At 39.4% G+C, this 19905-nt stretch overlaps 1 protein-coding gene across 1 annotated transcript in view; it reads right to left on the reverse strand.

Moving 5' to 3' along the window:
- FAM241A (family with sequence similarity 241 member A) overlaps positions 1-17499 on the reverse strand; it is a 40200-nt gene extending 22701 nt beyond the window's left edge. Inside the window, exon 1 of the mRNA XM_037001162.2 lies at positions 17168-17499. Coding sequence (XP_036857057.1) covers positions 17168-17329 — 162 coding nt within the window. The 5' untranslated portion in view covers positions 17330-17499. The remainder of the gene's footprint in view (positions 1-17167) is intronic.
- Between the last annotated feature and the right edge of the window lie 2406 nt (positions 17500-19905).

Here is a 19905-nt window from a genome sequence, read left to right on the forward strand (position 1 = left end):
TTTAAGCATGGTTTCCTTCACTTCTTTGAGTATATTCATAATAGCTGCTTTGAAGTCTTTGCTGTCATCTGGGTCCTGTCAAAGATATTTTCTATTGCTTGTGGGCTTTTTCTCCTGTTTATGGGCTATGCTTTGCTGTTTCTTTCCATATCTCATTTTTTGGTGATAACTGGACATTTTTGATAATGTATTTTAGCCAATACTAGATACTGATCCTTCACTTCCCATGTGGGAGTCATTGCTGTTGTTTGTTTGACTGGTTAGTGACTTGGCTGAACTAATTCTACAAAGTCTATTCTCCTGCCTTTGATGTTCCTACTCATATTTTTTCTCCTTGTTTTCATCTTTTACCCTCATTACCTAGGGCTGTCTCCTGGGTTACCATAAGCCATTATTGGTTAAAGGTTGTCCTTAAGCCCCCTTAGCCAATTGATTTTTACTCTCTACCATTGATTGTATCTGCAGCATAAAGATTGCTATCATACGAATTTTACTGGCTTGCCCCATGTTCAGCCATGTAGTAACTTAGAGGTTCCCACTTTGCTCCTGAGTGGACACAGCCTTAGGTATGTACACAGCTTTCTAGACTGCCAAAGATGATTGTTATGTTATTTTGAGACTTGCGTCCTAGGTGTTACCCTTAGGTCAGAGTAGCTTATTTTTCAGTCCATGCTTGATCAGAGGTTGTGTTAAGTTCCTTGTTCTTTTGAGGCTTCTACCTTTTGTCCCTGTGTTGTGTCTGTGCAGCTTGGGGAATGCTTTCAAGTCTGCCCCACATCCTGCTCTGATTGCTCCTGTGTGGGTGCAGCCTATCACATGCACACTGCCTTCCTGATCTTCACAATTGACTATGATCCTAGCCGATTCTTTCCCTGATTCTCTCTTTAAAACTTCTGGCTGCTCTGTTTTTTGATGTATTATGGAACTACCATCCTCCTCCTAACTGTTCTTCACCAACATATGTACTGTTTTCAACAACATGCAGAGGCATGGAGTTCTCCATTCCTTTTCCAAATGAAGTCAGTCATCTGAGGCAGATCTATAAACTTTTTACCCTTATGGTCTGCCTCTCCCCCTGGGCAGAACACCTGAACCACTGCACTGGAGCAGGGAGCAGGGACCCTCTTTTCCCAGAGTGACAAGCCTGCTCTATAAGTAGGCAGTAGGAGTAGGAAGCAGCTCTGTCTTGGCTTGCCTCTCTTGGTGTGGAATCTCTGCCCTATGGTAAGCTGTAAGGGTAATTGGGCTGCATTGTTCTCAGCCTTCTGTGCCTAGAGTGGGGGCTGGCTGAAGGAAGGGAGACTTGGTCCTCTTGGCTACACATACCTGAAGAGTTCCTATCACATGAAGCCAGGAGTGAGTTGGGGAAGGGATGAGAAACCCTAGATGCCTATCCCTCCAGAGTGAAACTGTAGCTCTGGACTGGGAATTAGGGGGAGAAGAAACCCTCATCTTCCTGGCTATACATGCTTGGGGCTGGAGCGTCTATAAAAGAGCACTGTGAGGGAGAAGTTAGGAGGGGGAGGTAATGGATTGGGTGGTGGCTCATATGCTACAAATACTCACTGTTCTTACTGAGGTTTAATAGATTTCCTTTAATAAATGTTCCTTGATGTGCTGTATGCCTTTAGGATGATTCCCCAAATTTCAAATAACTGTTTTGTTTTTAAATAATTTCATCATTTAAATTCTTGTTTTGCTGGGGGAAAGTCTACTTAGTTGCTTACTTCATTATTCTAGTAGTTCTACCTTGGTTGTTTCTGGACATTCATTATTTTTTGATGGGTGAATTGAGGGACAATAAACAAAGTAAAAGACCCAAACATAACGCAATGCTTTCAAATATTTAGTTACATATTTTTAAAGAATGATATGATGTGTTAAACTGCTTTTGTCTCGTTGTATAATAGAATATGTATTTACATCACTGATGTACTATAAAACAATTTGGTGGTTATCAAAAATACCTTTACTGCAGCATTTAGTCACTTGAAAAGACTCAGTTTTTGCTTTTTATTGCTCATTTCAAAGGCTATCCCTATGAGAGATGCTCTGAAATATAAGCTTTAAAAACAATTAAATAATGTTTAAAGTTTTTAATGGATTTCATAATACATTTATTTATTAAAAAACTGACATTTATTAAATATTATATGCTGGGCAGTTTTAAGAAACTTGATCTTCAAAATATAATGGAAACTGAAGAAGAAAGATTATGTAATTTGGTCAAGATCACCTAGTAAGTGGTAGAGTGAAGACATATATTCAGGCATTCTGCTCTAACGACCATGTTCTAAAGTCCTACACTATACACTTGATTATAAATAAAAAATCAGTCTTGTAATCATTAATATTCCATTTACTTTATCAGCTTTTAACAGCAGTTCAGTTAGAGTTGTCTTGATTCATTTATATTCAGCAAAAAAATTATCATTTAAAAATGGTTTTGTGGTGTTTACCTTGACTGATTGTACAGTATAGCACCTATTCACAAGTATTATATTATTTGAGCAAGAATTAAATTTGTTTTTTCAAAATAAAAACCAAGCTGACCTCTAATTCTTAATCCCATTACTATTCCCTAGAAAAAAAGAAAAGCAAATAAATTGGCATAAAAGCCTAGGACACTTCAGAGGCAGAATTTGTGTCTCATTTTTCTAATAAATGTATATCCAGTTAAGAGACAAAAATGTATCTTATTTGGATAGAAAATAACTAACCTTTCTTCCCCTAAAATTTTCTTGCCTTAGTAATATGAACAATGAACTTCTAACATTATAAAGTGCTCTCCCGATGAGAAAGCCTGCCTTTATAAACATAAGTTTTGAGTGAATATAATTATAGAGAAAGTAAAGGAGGAAAAACAATGATAGAAACAAGTTTGGAGTCAGTTTCAGAGGAATTTTAGACTGAAAGTCTACCCACCAAAATACTGGAATTTTTGTTTCACTCAATCCACTCCACTATCCACTTAACCTCTCAAAAAAAGACTTTTTGGAAAAAGATCTTGTTACTTTCTTTAAAAGGGCAGAAATCTCACATTTGCAAGCTACCAAGACATAGTATCAGACTGTGATAAATATATGAAAATGGATATTAAGAAATCAGTTATAAATTTTAAAGCCTCTCAATTAGTTATATATTTAGCCCCTTTAGCCCTTATTTTTTCCTTGTAGTTTAGAACCCATAGGTTACCATTTCAATCATGAATCCATAGCCACACATTCTCTCTCACTCCCTGACTTTTGGTAGCCTCCAATTTCTCTGCCTTTTCTAAGTAGCTAAGTGTTGTGGTAAAAGTTGTGCTCAATTTTGTTGTCTGTTGGTACTCCTTTCATATTCTCAAGCCTCCTGGTAACTGTTCATCTAATTCTTCATATATATTGTTTCAAATCTTTCCCACTCTCCTATCTTCTCCTTCCTAGAGGTGTTGTTGTTTCTTTTTAAGGTTAACTTAATTCATAATCCCAAATGCTCCCATACATACATTCTAACTACAAAGTGGATTTTATACTGTAACACACCTTTTCATTCCTAAAGCAAAAGAAATAGATTCTGAATGGAACCAGAACACTTGTGCATTAGGCAAGTCACACTTCCTTTAAAGACAGAACCAAGAAAGGCAAGAGACATTATAAAATCAGAGGCACTAGTCAGAGTCTGAAGCACTAACTAGATGAGGACTGATTCTTAAAGCATTGGGTCTATCACTGATGGCTGCTGTTCTGGTTCCTTAACTGTATCTACTGAAAGAACCATCAAAACTTATGACTTTGTGAATAACCCTCTTTTAAATTAAATTTTAGCACCAGAGTTTTAAATCTGTACCTAGGCCAAGGAAGTATAGCTTTATGAAAGTTTAAAATTCTATTTGCTTCAACTATTATATATCTTTTCCATATTTTATTTGAAGAGTTCAAGAATCACATGGTATCTAACAGAACTATGCAAATAAATGAACCATCCTTGTTAGAATTAGGTTGCTTTTAAAGTTAACTTTTACCACTAATTTCTTATTAATCTATAATGGGATTTTGTCTCATAGCAAAGTTAACCATACTTATGAATCTCACCATTTTTCAAAACACTATGAAAATGCCACTCATACAAAAATGCTTGGGAGTTGTTTATTGTCTGCTGTATAATAACAGCTCCTTGTTTTATACACGGCACTTTTTGTCAAATACAGTGACTGATATTTTCTTTGCAGTTCTGAAACATTCACTGCGTTGCAATTCTTATGAAATGAAATACCTCTTATCAATCAACCATTTAGACTAAGTAGGGAAGAAAGTTTAATTGCTTTTCATTATTTATGGCATGAAAGAAACTGTAGGAATCTGGTCTCATAGAGAAAAGTATGTGGGTTTATGATATTTCTTATGGAAGATATAGTTTGAAAACAGTTTATCTACATAAAACCACCTTATTTTATAATGAAATATATTAGTTGTTTAAATTTTAGGTGAATGGTGATATAGTGAAAGTAACTACAAGTTTTCTGCCTACTTTAATAAAAGTCATTACATTCTACAGTTATGATCCTCTTTCTTCAGCATGCTTTACACCTCCATTTTATGCAAGATATGTGTGCCCTACTTGTGGCGAACCTGCACAGACCTGACTCATTTGCCAGACTGACAGCTGCTTACCTTCAGGAAACCACACTCTGGGTTGTGCTCTGTGTCTTGTTCTCCTTTAGCACCATGGATGTTTGATTACTGAACTCTAACTTTAATAATACACAATCCTGGACTCAGAGAACAGTGTGGCTTGCAAAATAATCCCTTTAGTTAATTTAGTTCAAATCAAACATAATAACTGAATGCCACCATGAGCCAGTTAAGTGGTGTGGAGTACACAAAATCTCTACTCCCTGACATTAAGCTACTTAATATATATGGAAAGATATGTAGTCAAATCCCCATATTAAAGCACTCTCCCTTACCAATTAAGATGACCTGCACTTTTACAAATGATTCAGTGTTCTTATCTTTTTGAGCATTAATTCTCAGCTAAGGCAGCTCTTCAGATTTCTAGACTTGTATGTCCCAACTTCATATTCAACATTTCCATGTAGGTGTCTTACAGGAACCTCAAAGTCAACATGCCCTGTACTCACAATCACCTGGCTGAAAATTGGTCTTCCTTCAGGGTCCTCTACTCAGTGAATGGCACAACCTGGAAGTGCCAGCAAGAAGCCTGCTAGTCATTCTAAATGTCTTCACCAACTTTGTCCTTTCTGGTTTACTTTTACTGGTTCATTTCCCTCTGAGTTCATGTTAGAACTCCTCAGGGACTTACCTGTAGGCTGTCTTCTCTTCTTACTCTACAATTTCTACTGATGGAGATTTCACGTAATTTAATGATTTTTATTAATGCTTATGTGGTTTATATGGTTTAGACTCACTTTTTAAATCCCACCCTGGCTAAGAGAAAATTAGTAGTGAAATATTTTTAATCTCTTCAGGAAAAAAAAATCCTTGTAGTTTTAATTTGATTTCCTCCACTGTTAAATGAAATTCTCCCATTTTTATTTGCTTTTTAGCCATTTGTTCAATAAACTTATTAAACACACATATTCCAAGCATTTGCTCTTCACAAAAACACTATAAGGTGGATTTTATTAGACTCTAGAGCTCAAGAGATTTCCCCAGAATCAAACAGTCAGCCAGGGTTTGAATGCAGGAGGCTTCTGAGTATAAATTCAGAGCTCTTTCCAGTAAACTGTGCTACATACTCCTGAACCAGATATTAAAAGAAAAGCAAAATATTTAAACAAGTTCATTATATGGTGTGATGTCTTGCTAATGGGTTTCAGCCCCAGGCAAGTTCACTATGGATTCAGTGTGACCAAGGAAAATGACCCTAAAATGTTCTTGGGATGAAAGGGTTATATCCAACTTTATTTCCAGGTGGCAGGTCAGTCACTGAATCCCATTCACTCAGAGTAAGTCTGCATGCAGCAAGCAGGTCTCTGCCTGTGGGTCCCTCTGTCTGCACAGCCATCCTCTGGGCTCTTCTGTCCTCACAGCCATCATTTGGGCCTCTCTGTTTGCACAGCTGTCCCGCACAGCCATCCTCTGGGCCTCTCTGCACAGTCGTCCTGCACAGCCATCTTCTGGGCATCTGTCCTCAGTGCTGCCACCACTCCAGCCTCTGCTCTGCTCTCCTGCAGCCTTGCAACCCTGCCCTGTGTTGTGCCCAGAGCACTGGGTGGAGCTCTTTTTATAGTCAACAGCCATGTAGTGCCCACAGGTGTGCAGTGAGCTAGTCAACCACAGCCAGGTGAGAATCCTGGCTACAGGAACTCACATTTTATAGACACTCCACCCCTCCAGGATTCTCTCCTCTCAATCTGTGTGCCCTTAGTCATCTGCAATGGTCCCTGTGCAAGGAAGCTCGAACACTGTTCTCCAGCCTCTCCAGCAAAGAGTCTTGTAAACACACAGGCCGGACTTATGGTTCTGTCTCTGACCTCTGCCTTTTGGTCTTAATGGCTGGAACTGCTGCTCTGGTTTCAGTTGTTGCCATAGCTCCAGTAAGATCCTATTTGGCTTCCTGTCTAATTTCCTTCCATCTACTCCTGCCCATATCAAATCAACCCACATCTGGGTCCTTGGAACCCTCACGTGGCCCCTCAAATTCCTCCTGTGAGTAGCAGGTCTTATTTCTTTCCGGATTCTCTTTGCTTCAGCTACTGCACGTGTCACCTCACATTTTGTAATCGCTGCCTCAAGGCGGGCTGCACTGTCAGAGAAGACAGCTTTCCCATCTCTGATCTCGACAGAACAATTCCATCCACCCCTAAGTCCCACAGCCACTGGCTCAGTCTGAGTATAGGGGCAGACCATAGAGTGCTTCATGACCTGGGGAGGGGGCTGCTCCTCTCCTTGGGGAACTTTCAGCTGCTGGGTCTTTATTTTATTAACAACCACTGGGTGTGCTTTCAATACAGGAGGGCCCAATGCCTCCAGCACCACCCCTTCATCCTTCCCCAGCTCCTCCATTTCTGGGGCTGATGGCACCTTTCTCTCCACTCCCCCAAGTGCCTCCTCTGCTACAGTGCCTTGCAACAATGCCAGCTCAGTCTTCAGAAGGTCTCTTACCTTCAGCTCAATACTTCACAGCTGATTTTCTCATGCCACCTCCACCTGTGCTTCCTTCAGGAGTTTGTCCTTTTCCTTGGTGGCCTCTTCCTCCTTCAGAACACCTGGCAGTGCTGGCATCTCGTCTCCAATGGCACCTTGCTGCCAGCGCTCTCGTGCTGCCTCCTCCGACATCAATGCCATCTCCTTCCTCAGGGAGTCCACAGACGTTTGCAGCTCACTTTCTCATGCCACCATTTCTTGGGTCTCCTCTGTAGACTTTTTTAATACTGTGAGAAGCAGCCAACCCACAGTCCCTGCTGCCTCCCGGGCAGTCTGCTTCTCAAAGGATCTGCTTACTATACCAAGGGCCACCCCTACTGCCTCAGGCGTCACCTCCACTTGCCTCCAGTCCTGGGGTGGAGCCCAGTCCTCTAAGAGGCAAGCCACCTCAGACCACATACCCATTGGGGGACAATCCGCTGTTTCCCAATTCTCAGAGGCAGCCTGCTGAAGTACCCCTCCCATAAGGGCAGCCTGTCATTTTCCTTGGTCAACAGTGAATCCTGCTGACTACGCCAGTTGTCTTGCTAATGGGTTTCAGCCCTGGGCAAGTTCGCTATGGATTCAGTGTGACCAAAGGAGTTGACAGCAAAACGTTCTTGGGGTGAAAGGGTTATACCCAACTTTATTTCCAGGTGGCAGGTCAGTCACTAGAATCCCATTCACTCAGACTGAGTCTGCATGCAGCAAGCCCGTCTCTGCCTCTGGGTCCCTCTGTCCTCACAGCCATCCTTTGGGCCCCTGTGTCCGCACACCCATCCCACACAGCCATCCTCCAGGCCTCTCTGCACAGCTGTCCTCTGGACCTCTTTGCACAGTCATCCTGTACAGCCGTTCTCTGGGCCTCTGTCCTTGTTGCTGCCACCACTCCAGCCTCTGCTCTGCTCTCCTGCAGCCTTGAAGCTGTGCCACCATGCCACCCAGAGCACTGGGTGGAGCTCTTTATATAGAGTCAACAGCCATGTATTGCCCACAGGTGTGCAGTGAGCTAGTCAGCCAGGGCCAGGTGAGAATCCTGGCCACAGGAACTCTCATTTTATCCACATGTGATAATGATATTCCTTGAGAAATATACTTTTTAAGAGATGATGTATGCTAAATAAGTCCCTAAATATCTTTTTCCTCTCATCTTTCCACAAAGGATTTGAAGTTGTTGATAATAAGAACAATTGAATAAAACAGTATTAAAAAATAGAGAACAGGAAGATGGCATGAGTGAGGAAGAATCAAGAATCTAGATTGAGGGCAGATATGTTACCACAATTTCTAAGACAGAGCTTCAAATTTGGCTCTACCCTGTGAGGGAGTCAGAGCAAAAGGAGAGGCATAGCTGAGTGAGTGACTCTCTTTTCCTCAGGCTCTTTGCTCAGATAGCACCTCGGTGAGCCCTTCGATGATCACCTTACTACATAGCAACCCTGCCCCATACCCACACTCCCTATATCTACCTTTCCTCCTCTTATTTTTCTCCATAGCACTTGTAACTCACTGATGTTCTTATTCATTTATTTATTGTCTGTCTCTCCTTACTACAATACAGGATTAATGAGGGCAGCAATTTGGGATGCTTCTGTTTGTTACTTTGTATCCTGGATACCTAGAGCAATGCCTGCAAAACAGTAGGAATTCAATAAATTTGACTGGATGTATGAGTGAAAGAATCAGAAAAGTATATCCTAGCCAGAAAAATAAGGCACTAATAGTACATATAGAAAACTCCATGATACAATGACTTTAACCAGTTGTAAAAGCAATTAATTTCAATATGATACAAATGGGGAAAGGAAATTTATACGGCCTGGTTGTTAGGACAGCTGAAGTCTGAAAAGAGTGGCTAAATATAGAGTGCCCAAAGTAAATTTCCAAATAGTTAATCATTTAAACTCCAAAAGGAAAAATATTATCATCCAGAAATGGCAGAATCATTATACCCTTTTCATTATACTATTGTTAAATAAATGATATACATCATATATATATATATATAATAAAGGAATAAATTTGGTATTTAACTTTTTCTCTTTATATATCTATTCTCAAGTGTTTTGCACTAGGTATTTTTATTGATACCAAAGATAGTCATGCTAACTGGTCAATTCTCTATGAAGAAATCACTTCATTCTTCCCCTTTTTTAAATTTAAAAGCTTGAACTAATGTGCTTCTACACTCCCATTAATGTCTTGAGGAGATGAAGTTGTCTATGAAACCAATAACCACTCAACACATGGAGATAATATTAAGATGATATGAACAAGCAATTGGGATTTGTGTGTTAAATAAAAACTGGACTCGATATGGAATCCTTGGAGCAGCGATCTTGTTCTCATCAAAATTTGTTTTTCAGTACTATCAGGTTAGTTTACATTCTATAACTCAACAGAAAAAACTTCAAATATAAATCTTGCTTTTGACATGCACATAAATCATGCATTGCTACAGGTACACTGATTGTATGTACACAATAAATAGTACCATTAAAGAAGATTAGAATTAATATTTTCTAGCATCACAAGACATTGTAAAGGAAGAGATCAGGTACCCTCACTATCCACAAATTAATTTACTGTGTAGCAAACTTAAGAAATTACTTTATTAATATAAGGAAATTAAGAATAAGCAAAAAATATTATAGGGTTCCTCCATGGAAAACTATACATTGTTTAGAATTTATTTAGCCTTCATGGCTTTTGAGCTATTAGTCAAGTCTGTAAATTACAGATAACTAACTGATAGCACTGTAAAATAATTCTTTTCTATACACATGGAAAACAAATTCTGTTCCAGTGGAGGTTCAGTTGTCTTTCCTCCCCTTTGCCTAAGGAAAAAGCCAGTTTCATGTCCATTTGTAAGTTTATGTCAACATATCTTTTTCCATATACATTTTTGATTCATGATTTTTCCTTTGAATAGGTTGTAACATTTGCCTGGTTCCCTCATTAATGAGTTTAAATCTTTCACATGTTCATTTTATATTTAATTAGCACTATAGTTTTACCTGTTTTTGAAAGTTATTCTTTAACAGTGCCATTATTGAGATGGCTGATCTGAATTTTAACTTATGTTAGCTCTGGTTTTCATTACTATCTTTCCTATGTTGAATTCAAGAATAATTAAAAATAAATTTGCAAATTTAGAACAATTACGTAAATTAATATGAGACAGTATTCCAAATTAGTATTTTCATTATCCTTTCACCTTCTTGATATTGTGGTGAGTTTTAAATATAGCATATGAAGGAACACAATCCTTACCTATTACAAATGTTGTCCAGGGATCTTTAGCTCAATGCACAACTAAAACCACTACTTTCTTTTCTATTGATTGAGAGTAGATTATGTTCCTGTTATTCACAAAGTCTTCTTTCTTCTAAACTAATTTTTGTCATGATAGGAGCCCCTGGGAATCCACATTGCTTCAGCAAAAATATCAATTGAGTTTTTACCAGAAGTGTTGTTTGGGATAGAAATTTTTATAGATGCTATACTATAACTCAGGGATGTCAAAATAATTGTCTGAAGCATTTGCCATATAATGTGATCTCTGCTCTCATGGAGATTATGTTTTCATGTGAACCTGTGTAGGGAGGAGTGGGAAGTGGCAGTGAATAAACCCTTTAATAAGCAATAGATAATTTCAAATAGTGAGAAGAGCTATGGGGAAAATAAAAGTAGTGGAACAGAAGATGGGGCGGGTTGGAGGTTCTTCCTGTAGCACAGACAGAGCTGGGATCTCAGAGAACATCAGTGAAGCTGATGATGTGTAGATCTGTCATGGTAAGATGGAAGGAAAAGAGTCCAGACAGAGGCTCTGAGACAGAACTGAGCTGTCTGGGCTAGAGCAGTGACTGTGACTATGATCCACAATAAGAACTACATTTTGTATCTTGTCCAGGTACGTATAAACTAAAGTTCTACAAAATGACATACCATGTGTGATACATTCTAACACATCCTATCCTATCCAATTCACAATCTGCTAAACAGACTTCATGACCCAACACTAGCTTGGTGATTAAGAATGCAGGCTTTAAACATAGGTTTGAATCTCAACTCCACAACTTACTAGCTGTGATACTTTCAATATGTTACTTAACCTCTCTGTGCTGCAGTTTTTACATCTTTAAAGTGGGGGCAATGAGTTACCTACTCATGAGATCTGATACCAGATTTCCTTCCATAAAGACTGAACCAATTTATACTTCTAACTTTAGTGTATTCTTATTTCATACATTGTTTCTCTAAACCCATGCCATTTATTTATATACTCTTTAACAATTTGATAGGTGAAAAGTCATTCCTGCATTCCTATACACTAACGATGAACTAGCAGAAAGAGAAATCAGGAAAACAATTCCATTCACAATTGCACAAAAAAGAATAAAATACCTAGGAATAAACCTATTTAAGGAAGTGAAAGACCTATCCCTGAAAACTACAAGACACTCCTAAGAAAAATTAAACAGGACACCAATAAATGGAAATTCATCCCATGCTCTTAGGTAGGAAGAATTAATATTGTCAAAATGGCCATCCTGCCTAAAGCAATCTACAGATTCAATGCAATCCCTATCAAAATACTGACAGCATTCTTCAACAAACTGGAACAAATAGTTCTAAAATTCATAAGGAACCACAAAAGACCCCAAATAGCCAAAGCAATCCTGAGAAGGAAGAATAAAGTACAGGGGATCTCGCTTCCCAACTTCAAGCTCTACTACAAAGCCACAGTAATCAAGACAATTTGGTACTGAAAAATACTAATATTTGTATTAAATTTCATTTTCACTTTAACCAATAAAATAACAACCAATAAAATAACAAATCACAGTTGCAAACATTCACACAGTAAACCAAGTCTTCAAAAAGATGCACACAATGTCAGCCATATCTATCAAATAGATTGAAAGAGTTGTCTGTTACGGTGGAAGAGAATGGTTACATAATGAAAAAAAAATAAGAGAAGGGCTGTGCATGAACTCTGATGGATATGATAGGCTACAAAGTGAAGAATATGATTAATTCCAGCTTCAGGTTAAAAATGTCTACATTTTTTACTTTTTATTAAAATTGACTTATTTTTTTTAAGAATTGAAGTCTGGTGGTATTACTGAGTACCTTGTATGTACAGGTATAAATAAGATGAAATAGCTTGTCTATTGAAAGTAGCCAAAGTCAAACATCTTTCCTTTAAATATGAATTTCCTTCTCAATTCTGAGTTTGTGGCAGTGACAACAGCTTCTGTAATATGTTATTACCTCTAGAAACCATGGAATAAGGAATTTAGAATTCAAGCAGACTGATAAAATATCTCTGTTAAGAACAGTCAAACTTAAATTCCCTGATTCTGTAGATAGTCTGCATATATCCAAGTAAATTTTGGATCAAGAGAATAAAAACAGAAATCTTTGTTTTGATTAATTGGAAGAGAGAATAAAAACAGATGTTAGGAAAAATTATGTCAGAGAATATAGTAAAAACCACAAATGGAACTTAAATTTTTTAAATTTCTTAACACTGTGTTCAGATATTAAGTTATTTTTAAAAATTAAATGCTCACACCAATAAAGGTAGTTACTGTCAACTTTAAAAGATATTACAGTATTATTGAATGTATTCTTCTATACTTTCATCCATGACTAATTTATACAATTTGAGATTTCTTGCCTTTATCTCCTTTACTTATTTTAATCATCCACCCCAACCTGAGATAGTATTAATAATAATTTTATCCTTCATTTTCCATAAAGTTCAAACAATTGCACTATGCTTTCACTTTGAACAGAACTCTGATAGCTGTTGCCATAAGAAAACAGCAACAGCAAATAAAGCCAATCACTTCCTCTTCCTATGCCAAGATAAGGCATAGCTGTCAATGAGGTTAAATGGAAAAAAAAAAGAAAAACAACAACACAGGATATGGGAAAAAATTAGATGAAAGACAGAAAATATATTTTGCATCAAATTATTAGAAATTCAGTTTCTATGCTTAAAACTGCTCTTTGGTTATCTTACCAATTCCCTTAAACACAAACACACACATGCACCCAGGCAGGCACACTCACAACGTACTTACTGAGCCAAAACATGACTAGTAGAGACTCTCAAGGTTTTTGAAGATATGTGGCTGTTATGGAGGATAAGATTGTAACTCCAGAGAAGAAAGAAACTGAAAGTAGTGTGGCTAAGGCTTAAAAAAAGTGTGAATAATGATATACAGAGTTTTTACATTAATGAGGCTAACTTCATGGTACTTTTGTTTTTTCCCTTTAACCTTGCTTTACACCACCTCTCTTGACTAGGAATGTGAGAGTAAATTGTAGAGAGGAGCGTGGGTATTATTTTTCCTATCAAGGAATAGTAATCTACAGCAAGAAAAATAAGTCAACTGAAGGTTTACACAAAAAAAACAACATAATTTAGGTTGGTGGATTAGTTTTTTTAAGAGAAATGTGAAATGCTTAGCTGATTTTTAGATTATGAAATCTTGATACTTTATTCAATAAACAACATTTATTCTATAAACCTGAAAATTATATGTACTAAAAATACAGTTCTGTGATGTGAGTTGAGAGGAACAAGCAGGGAACCAGAGAAGATGATGAGAGGGAAGGTGGGGTAAATGAAGGAGCTAACATATGCTAAAATATATCTATGTGTATATATGCATATATATATATATACACATATACAGAGAGATACATGAATATATTAATACCAAACATTTGATATTTTATAACAAGACATTACTTAAGAGTGGGACTTCATATACTATTATTTAGATCTTTCTATATATTTTTCTCTGTTTCCAAGGTACACATTACTTTTATAATGATAAAGAACTTAAGGATTCTAAAGTCAATCTAAGAATAATAAGACTGCTCTATGCTCTAGGTAAGCAGGGCCATCTTAGGTTATTCAGGTTGTGAACTGCTACATCTAAGCAGATGGTATTCACCTTATAGATATAGAATAAAAGGACTGGAGATATTTAGCCTCCCAGTTATGCAGTAGGGCAGAGACTCTCTCACATAAAGCCACCCAGCGTTCACAGACATGAACATACTTTGATCATCTCTCATGGATTCAATTACCAACACACATGTAGGATGGCTGTGCCCAGTCCCTTCAGTTCTTTGGGCATTTTGCCTCTCTCCCTTGCTTTTCTCCTAGGGGCCTGACTGCTACTTCAAACTTGACACAGTTTCTTCATCTAAAGGACTTGGTCCATTCTTTCAATTCCTCCTTTCCTAGGATACTTGATTTTAACCAGGCCTCATTTGTCATCATAGTACCTGGAAAGACTAAGGCCACAAGGACAGAGGATGGAGTAGCATTTAAAGGACAAATTATAAAAAATAATGCTGACAGTATCTTAGTTATTAAGCAAACACCTATATTAATATTTAGTATTACATGAAATAAGTGACAAAACATTTGACCTGGTATCATGACAATAATGAGCCAAAGGTAGATTTTGCATAGACAAAGTTGATGCATGAGGCTTCCAAGTTGAGGAAAGGACACGAGCCTTTCAGACAGGAGTGGAAAAAAAATCAGTGAAGAAAAGGATGCGTGTGGAGGAGCCCTTGGCCTGAGGAATAACGAATGGAAGAAACCTGCTTTATCAAATAATCAGGCGAGGGCAAAAGTCTGTGAAGGAAATAGAAGTAGAAAGGGATTTAATACAGAAAATTAGGGGCTGACAAAAATCATTCAAAGAGCTGGAGGAACAAGTCACATGCCTTCTGGAGCTCCTGCATTCAGTGCACTACCACAGCCCTGATCCAGACACAAAGGGGCTCTTGCTGCTGCACATGCCGCCAATTCCCTCTCAACACCCACAAGGCCACTGGAACTCTGGACATCATCAGGGGAGTATGCTAGCAGAAAGGACAGCAGGAAGATGGCCTCTGCCTCATTCCCAACTGATCAGTGTTCATGTTTCTCTTTACATCATTGTTCCTATGGAAAAATTCACTTTAAGTTTTAAATAACAAGTTTACGATCCAAGTTTTCAAAAATATTCCATTTGTAATTTGGACTCTATTTGCCCTTAATGCAACAAAACATGCCTCCCCTAAAGAAAACCTAAATAAAACAATTCCTTTGGATATGTTTTATAGTTGTTAAATTTATGTACCTCTCTCTCAAGTATCTCTTATCTATGATGGTAGTTTACTATGATGATAGTTATCTCTACCACTAATGCAAGGCCCTGCATACAAATTCTGAATTTCATATGCAGGGCTTGGAAAAAAGCTCAAAAATAAGACTTTGGGATAATACTACCAAGAAATTACTGATCACAAAAGCTTGCTTCTTACACAAATGGGTTGGATTGCACAGATTTTGAGTTCTTTTTTTTTGGCATCTTGATAAATTCTTCTTTAGTGCTGATATAGGAGGAAATGCATATCTCAAGTGTAATTTTCAGCTACTTGTGTATGTAGGCTTAGAGTATGTAAATAAATCGTGATAAAAAATAAAATAAGTTTCAAAGAACTACAGGAAAATGAATTTCCGTGACATGCAATGAAAGAAGCAGGGTATGCAAAGTGGTATCTGTTTTCTAGGATAAAGGTTTCATTCCTTTTTTGTTTCATCCATTTTCATTTCATTCATTTTACCATAAGCAATTTTGGTAAGACCAGAGCTACTGATAATGCAAGATACACAGATGCTTATATTAAGTATTTTCTATGCTTCCTTACAAACATTTGCAAATTTACTTTGGGAGCCTCAGTTCAAACATACCCCATCCCCAGAGGAGTTCCTGTTGCTGTTTTCTTCACTTTTCCAGTTGAAAAACTAATAAGAGGAAACTAGGCCTTTAGTTACTGAGTCATGGTATAGTTGGGGGGAGGGGGTGGATACAGGAAGATCTCCTAGTTACTTGTTTGCTTCAGTCACTATCTCTTACATTGTCATAGGCATGAACAATTCCACTTCCACCTGGTGAGCAAACTTAATACTAAGGCATATTTTTGTGTGTGCTACACACTGTTATTTCCATTTCCTAAATAAAATGTTGAAATAATAGAATTTACAATCTATTAATGCCTTTGGTGATGTTATCAGTTTGTGAAATGTGACAAAAAGAACAGATGGAGAATAATGAGAGGAAACAGGCATCAGCTTACTGTCCCAATACTACAGGTTGTAATAAAGGCAAATAATCATTTAAACTCTAAAAACTGGCTTATCTTAAATATTTCTGAAGGTCTAATTACTGTATTCGCTGGTGAAAATTCCCCTCACATATAATTCAATTCCTTTTATTTCTTGCCTAATCTTGAAGATATTTGGTGTGTCACAGTGCCATTTGCACACTTCATTAGTGAGAGGGCATATTTAGTTTCCAAAATTACCCAACTTCTCTTTTCCCTATTACGGCTGGCCTCTTATACTTCTTTCCCTTTGGTACAGACTGAAAGCAATTTTCTTGCTTTTTCACTTTTAAAATGAATTTAGGTTTAGATCTTGTGTTCGTGTGAAGTACCTGATCTCGGAGAGTTCCTGTCAAGACATTTACTGTAATACTCGCTCCCACACTTGCCTTCAGACCCTGCGTGTCTGTAGGAATACACCCCCACCTCCCGGAGACGCTAGGTGTGTGCCCAGAAGTGCCAAGATGGAGGGCGGGAGGGGAGCAGCTGTCCCCTAAAACTGCGCAGGGCTGTGGACTTCAAGTTGAAAAAGAATTTACTTGTAAGGCTTTCAGGTAAGTGACTGCTGTGGAAGGCGCTTCCACAGAGCCCCGGGCGCCGGCCTGAAATCCCTCTGCCCCGCGGCACGGGAAGGGCCGTGCTGACCCCGCCAGGCACGCGACGCCCGCGCCGGCACTCGCCGCGGCACACGGGCGACCCGAGCCCGCCGGCCAACCGCTCCTCCGGGCGGCTTCCCCGAGCGCCGCACGCCGCGCGGAGCCCGGCCGCGGCCCTGCCGCCCCGCCACTTCCCTCCGCGGCCGGGCGGGGCCGGGAAGCGCGCCGGACAGCGCTGCGCCTCCCGCTCACCTGCTCGCGCTCCTCCTGCGGCCGCCGCCCGGGCCGCCGCGCGCTGGTCCCGGACTCCCGACCGGTCCCCGTCGCCGCCCGCTGAGCCAGCGCGTCCCCGTCCTCGTCGCGGTCTCCGCCGCTGTCGCCGCCGCCGCCGAGCAGCTCCCCCGCCGAGCACATCCCGTCGCCGCCTCCCGGGACGGCCACCGGCGGGGCCAAGGCGCGAAGCGCGAAGCAGCGGCCGCTGCTCGAGGGCCGCCCTGGAACCGGCCGAGCTCGTCGCTGACAGAAGCCTCCGGAGGGCGCCCCGCGGGCCGGGACGCCAGAAGTACCAGCCTGGCCCGGCCCCTCCTGTCACCGGCTCGCCCCGCCCCGACCTCGGGGCGGAGCCCACTCGGGGGGCGGGGCCAACGCGAGCGTGAGTGGGAGACTTGCGAGCGGAGGGTGCTCATATGCCCCCGCGGGTTTGTGAGAGACCCTTATGTACATAAACAGACCGATCGTGTATGATGGAGAGAGAAGCTGTGGGTATGAAACTGTGACAGTGTGTGAGAGAGACTGAGACTCTACATAACAGACATCGTGTATAAACAAACCATTGTATGTGTAAGAGACCATGTGTGCATGAGGAATTGTGTGTGAGGCTGTGTGTAAGAGAATGGGTTTGTGAGCAAGAGAGGAAAGCATGTTAGTGTGTGTGTGAGAGAAACTCCACACAGTTACACTCTTCAGTGGGGTCCCTCTGGGCCCTGGTGTGCTGCCCCTACCTGTACTGAGTAGCATCCATCCTTTGCAGTAATTCCTTGGTCTTTTTTGTTCCTTTGTCTCCTCTCTAGTATCTCTTTGAAAACTGTGTCTTTGTTGATCTCTGTTAAGTGCTTTCTTGGTATTTGTACTATTGACAAATATGTATTTGGTCTTCATATCCATTCCTGGCACAGAGCTCCTCAAACCTTGGAATTTAGTAAGTGAGGAGAGTGATAAAGGTTTGTTACGCTTATCAAGTGACTATTGACTGGAAATCTCCTACATAACCAAACGGTGGTTGGTGGTTGCTGGTTGCTGGGAGAATTAACCTTGTGATGAGTGGGTTGGAACTTTCAGTCCCACCCCCAGAGGAGTGAGGAACAGGAGCTTGAATTAATCACCAATGGTCAAGTTAATTAATCATGTATGTGTAATGAAGCCTCCAAAGAAACCCAAAAGGACAGGTTTCAGAGAGCTTCTGGGTTGGTAAAAGCATTGAGATTCCGGGAGAGTGAGAGTATGGAAGCTCTGGGTCTCCTCCTACATAAACCTTGATCTTTTGTACCTCTTCATCTTGCTGTCCATCTGTATCCTTTATAATAAACTGGTAGAAGTAAGCAAATATTTCTCTGGGGTGTGTGAGCCTTTCCAGCAAATTTATCAAACTGAGGAAGGACTCATGGGAACCTCCAATTTATAGCTCCTTGGTTAGAAGCACAGGTAACCTAGACTTGGGATTGCCATCTAAAGGGTGGGGGTGGGGTCAGTCTTGTAGAAAAGAGCCCATAACCTGTGAGATCCATGATCTTATCACTAGGTAGATGAAAGTAGAATTTGGTTAACTGCTTGCTGGTATTGGAAAACACACTACCCATTTTGCTAAATGGAAGTTGAGGGATATTTACATAAAATAACAAATTTTATGTATCTCTTACCTGCACATTGAGAAAATGATAAACTCTTACATAGATAAATGATCAGGCTATTTGTCAATGGAGAGTCAATATGCCTAGGTATGGAGAAGAATAATAGTTATTGGGATGCTTTATTAAAGTGTCTTCATGTCCAGAGAGGGAATTAAAATAGGAACTTAAAGCCTTTTAAGACCTTTGCTTCCTGATTTTGGTAGTTCAGGACTGTAAAACTATAAAATGTGCCTTTGGAGATCACAAATTAAAATTAAATGAATCTGGTTTACTTCCTTTCTTAAAAGCCTTTAAAAAAAACAAAACTCAGAGCAACACATTTAATATTATGTGTATAATCAGAAACAAATGTCACCATGGGAACCTAAAAACATTCCCTAATGGGCCTCGTGGCTTTTCTGTAATGACAGCATTTTCATGATTGAAATTTTGCTTTGACTCTTAGTAGTATTCTTATAAAAATTGACCTAATATACTTGTTAAATAAAACTTTAGGGTTATATGTAGTGATATGTTGAACATCAGCCTTTTACTGCCGACTCCATCGAACTTATGGGATATTTTGAAGTGCTCCCTCTTTTGGCTTGTGTCTGATAAGTTGATAAGTCAAGTGGCTGTGCATTCTTCAGAGATACAGAGTGAACAAAAACTACTTGTATGCATGAAGACTCAGAAGGCACAGATATATATATATAGTGGGGCAAGGAAAAAGAATAGTACAAAGATGAGCTTTGTTCAATTTAGGAGACAAATCTTAATAGAAGTCCTTTGATCTAGAACATACTGTTGAGACTTTTGGAGATTTAGGCTTCTTCTTGAGTGGAAGCATATTTATTCGGTCATTTTAGCAGGTATTTATTTAACATCACTAGGCATTTAGGCCAGGCCTACATCCTTATTCTTAAGAAGCTTCCCTTTTATTCTCTTTTGAATTCTAGTCTGTTTCTCCTGTCCAAAGACAAGAACTGTCACCAAAGGGTGGCCAGAATCCTTTGATTCTCACCTTGGACTGATGGCAGAACCTTTTCTTTTTCTTAGTATTGTCCACGTTTCATTTAGTGAATGAATTTCTTTTGTTCATAG

Source organism: Manis javanica, chromosome 5 (genome assembly GCF_040802235.1).
Source record: "Manis javanica isolate MJ-LG chromosome 5, MJ_LKY, whole genome shotgun sequence".
NCBI classification, from domain to species: Eukaryota; Metazoa; Chordata; class Mammalia; order Pholidota; family Manidae; genus Manis; species Manis javanica.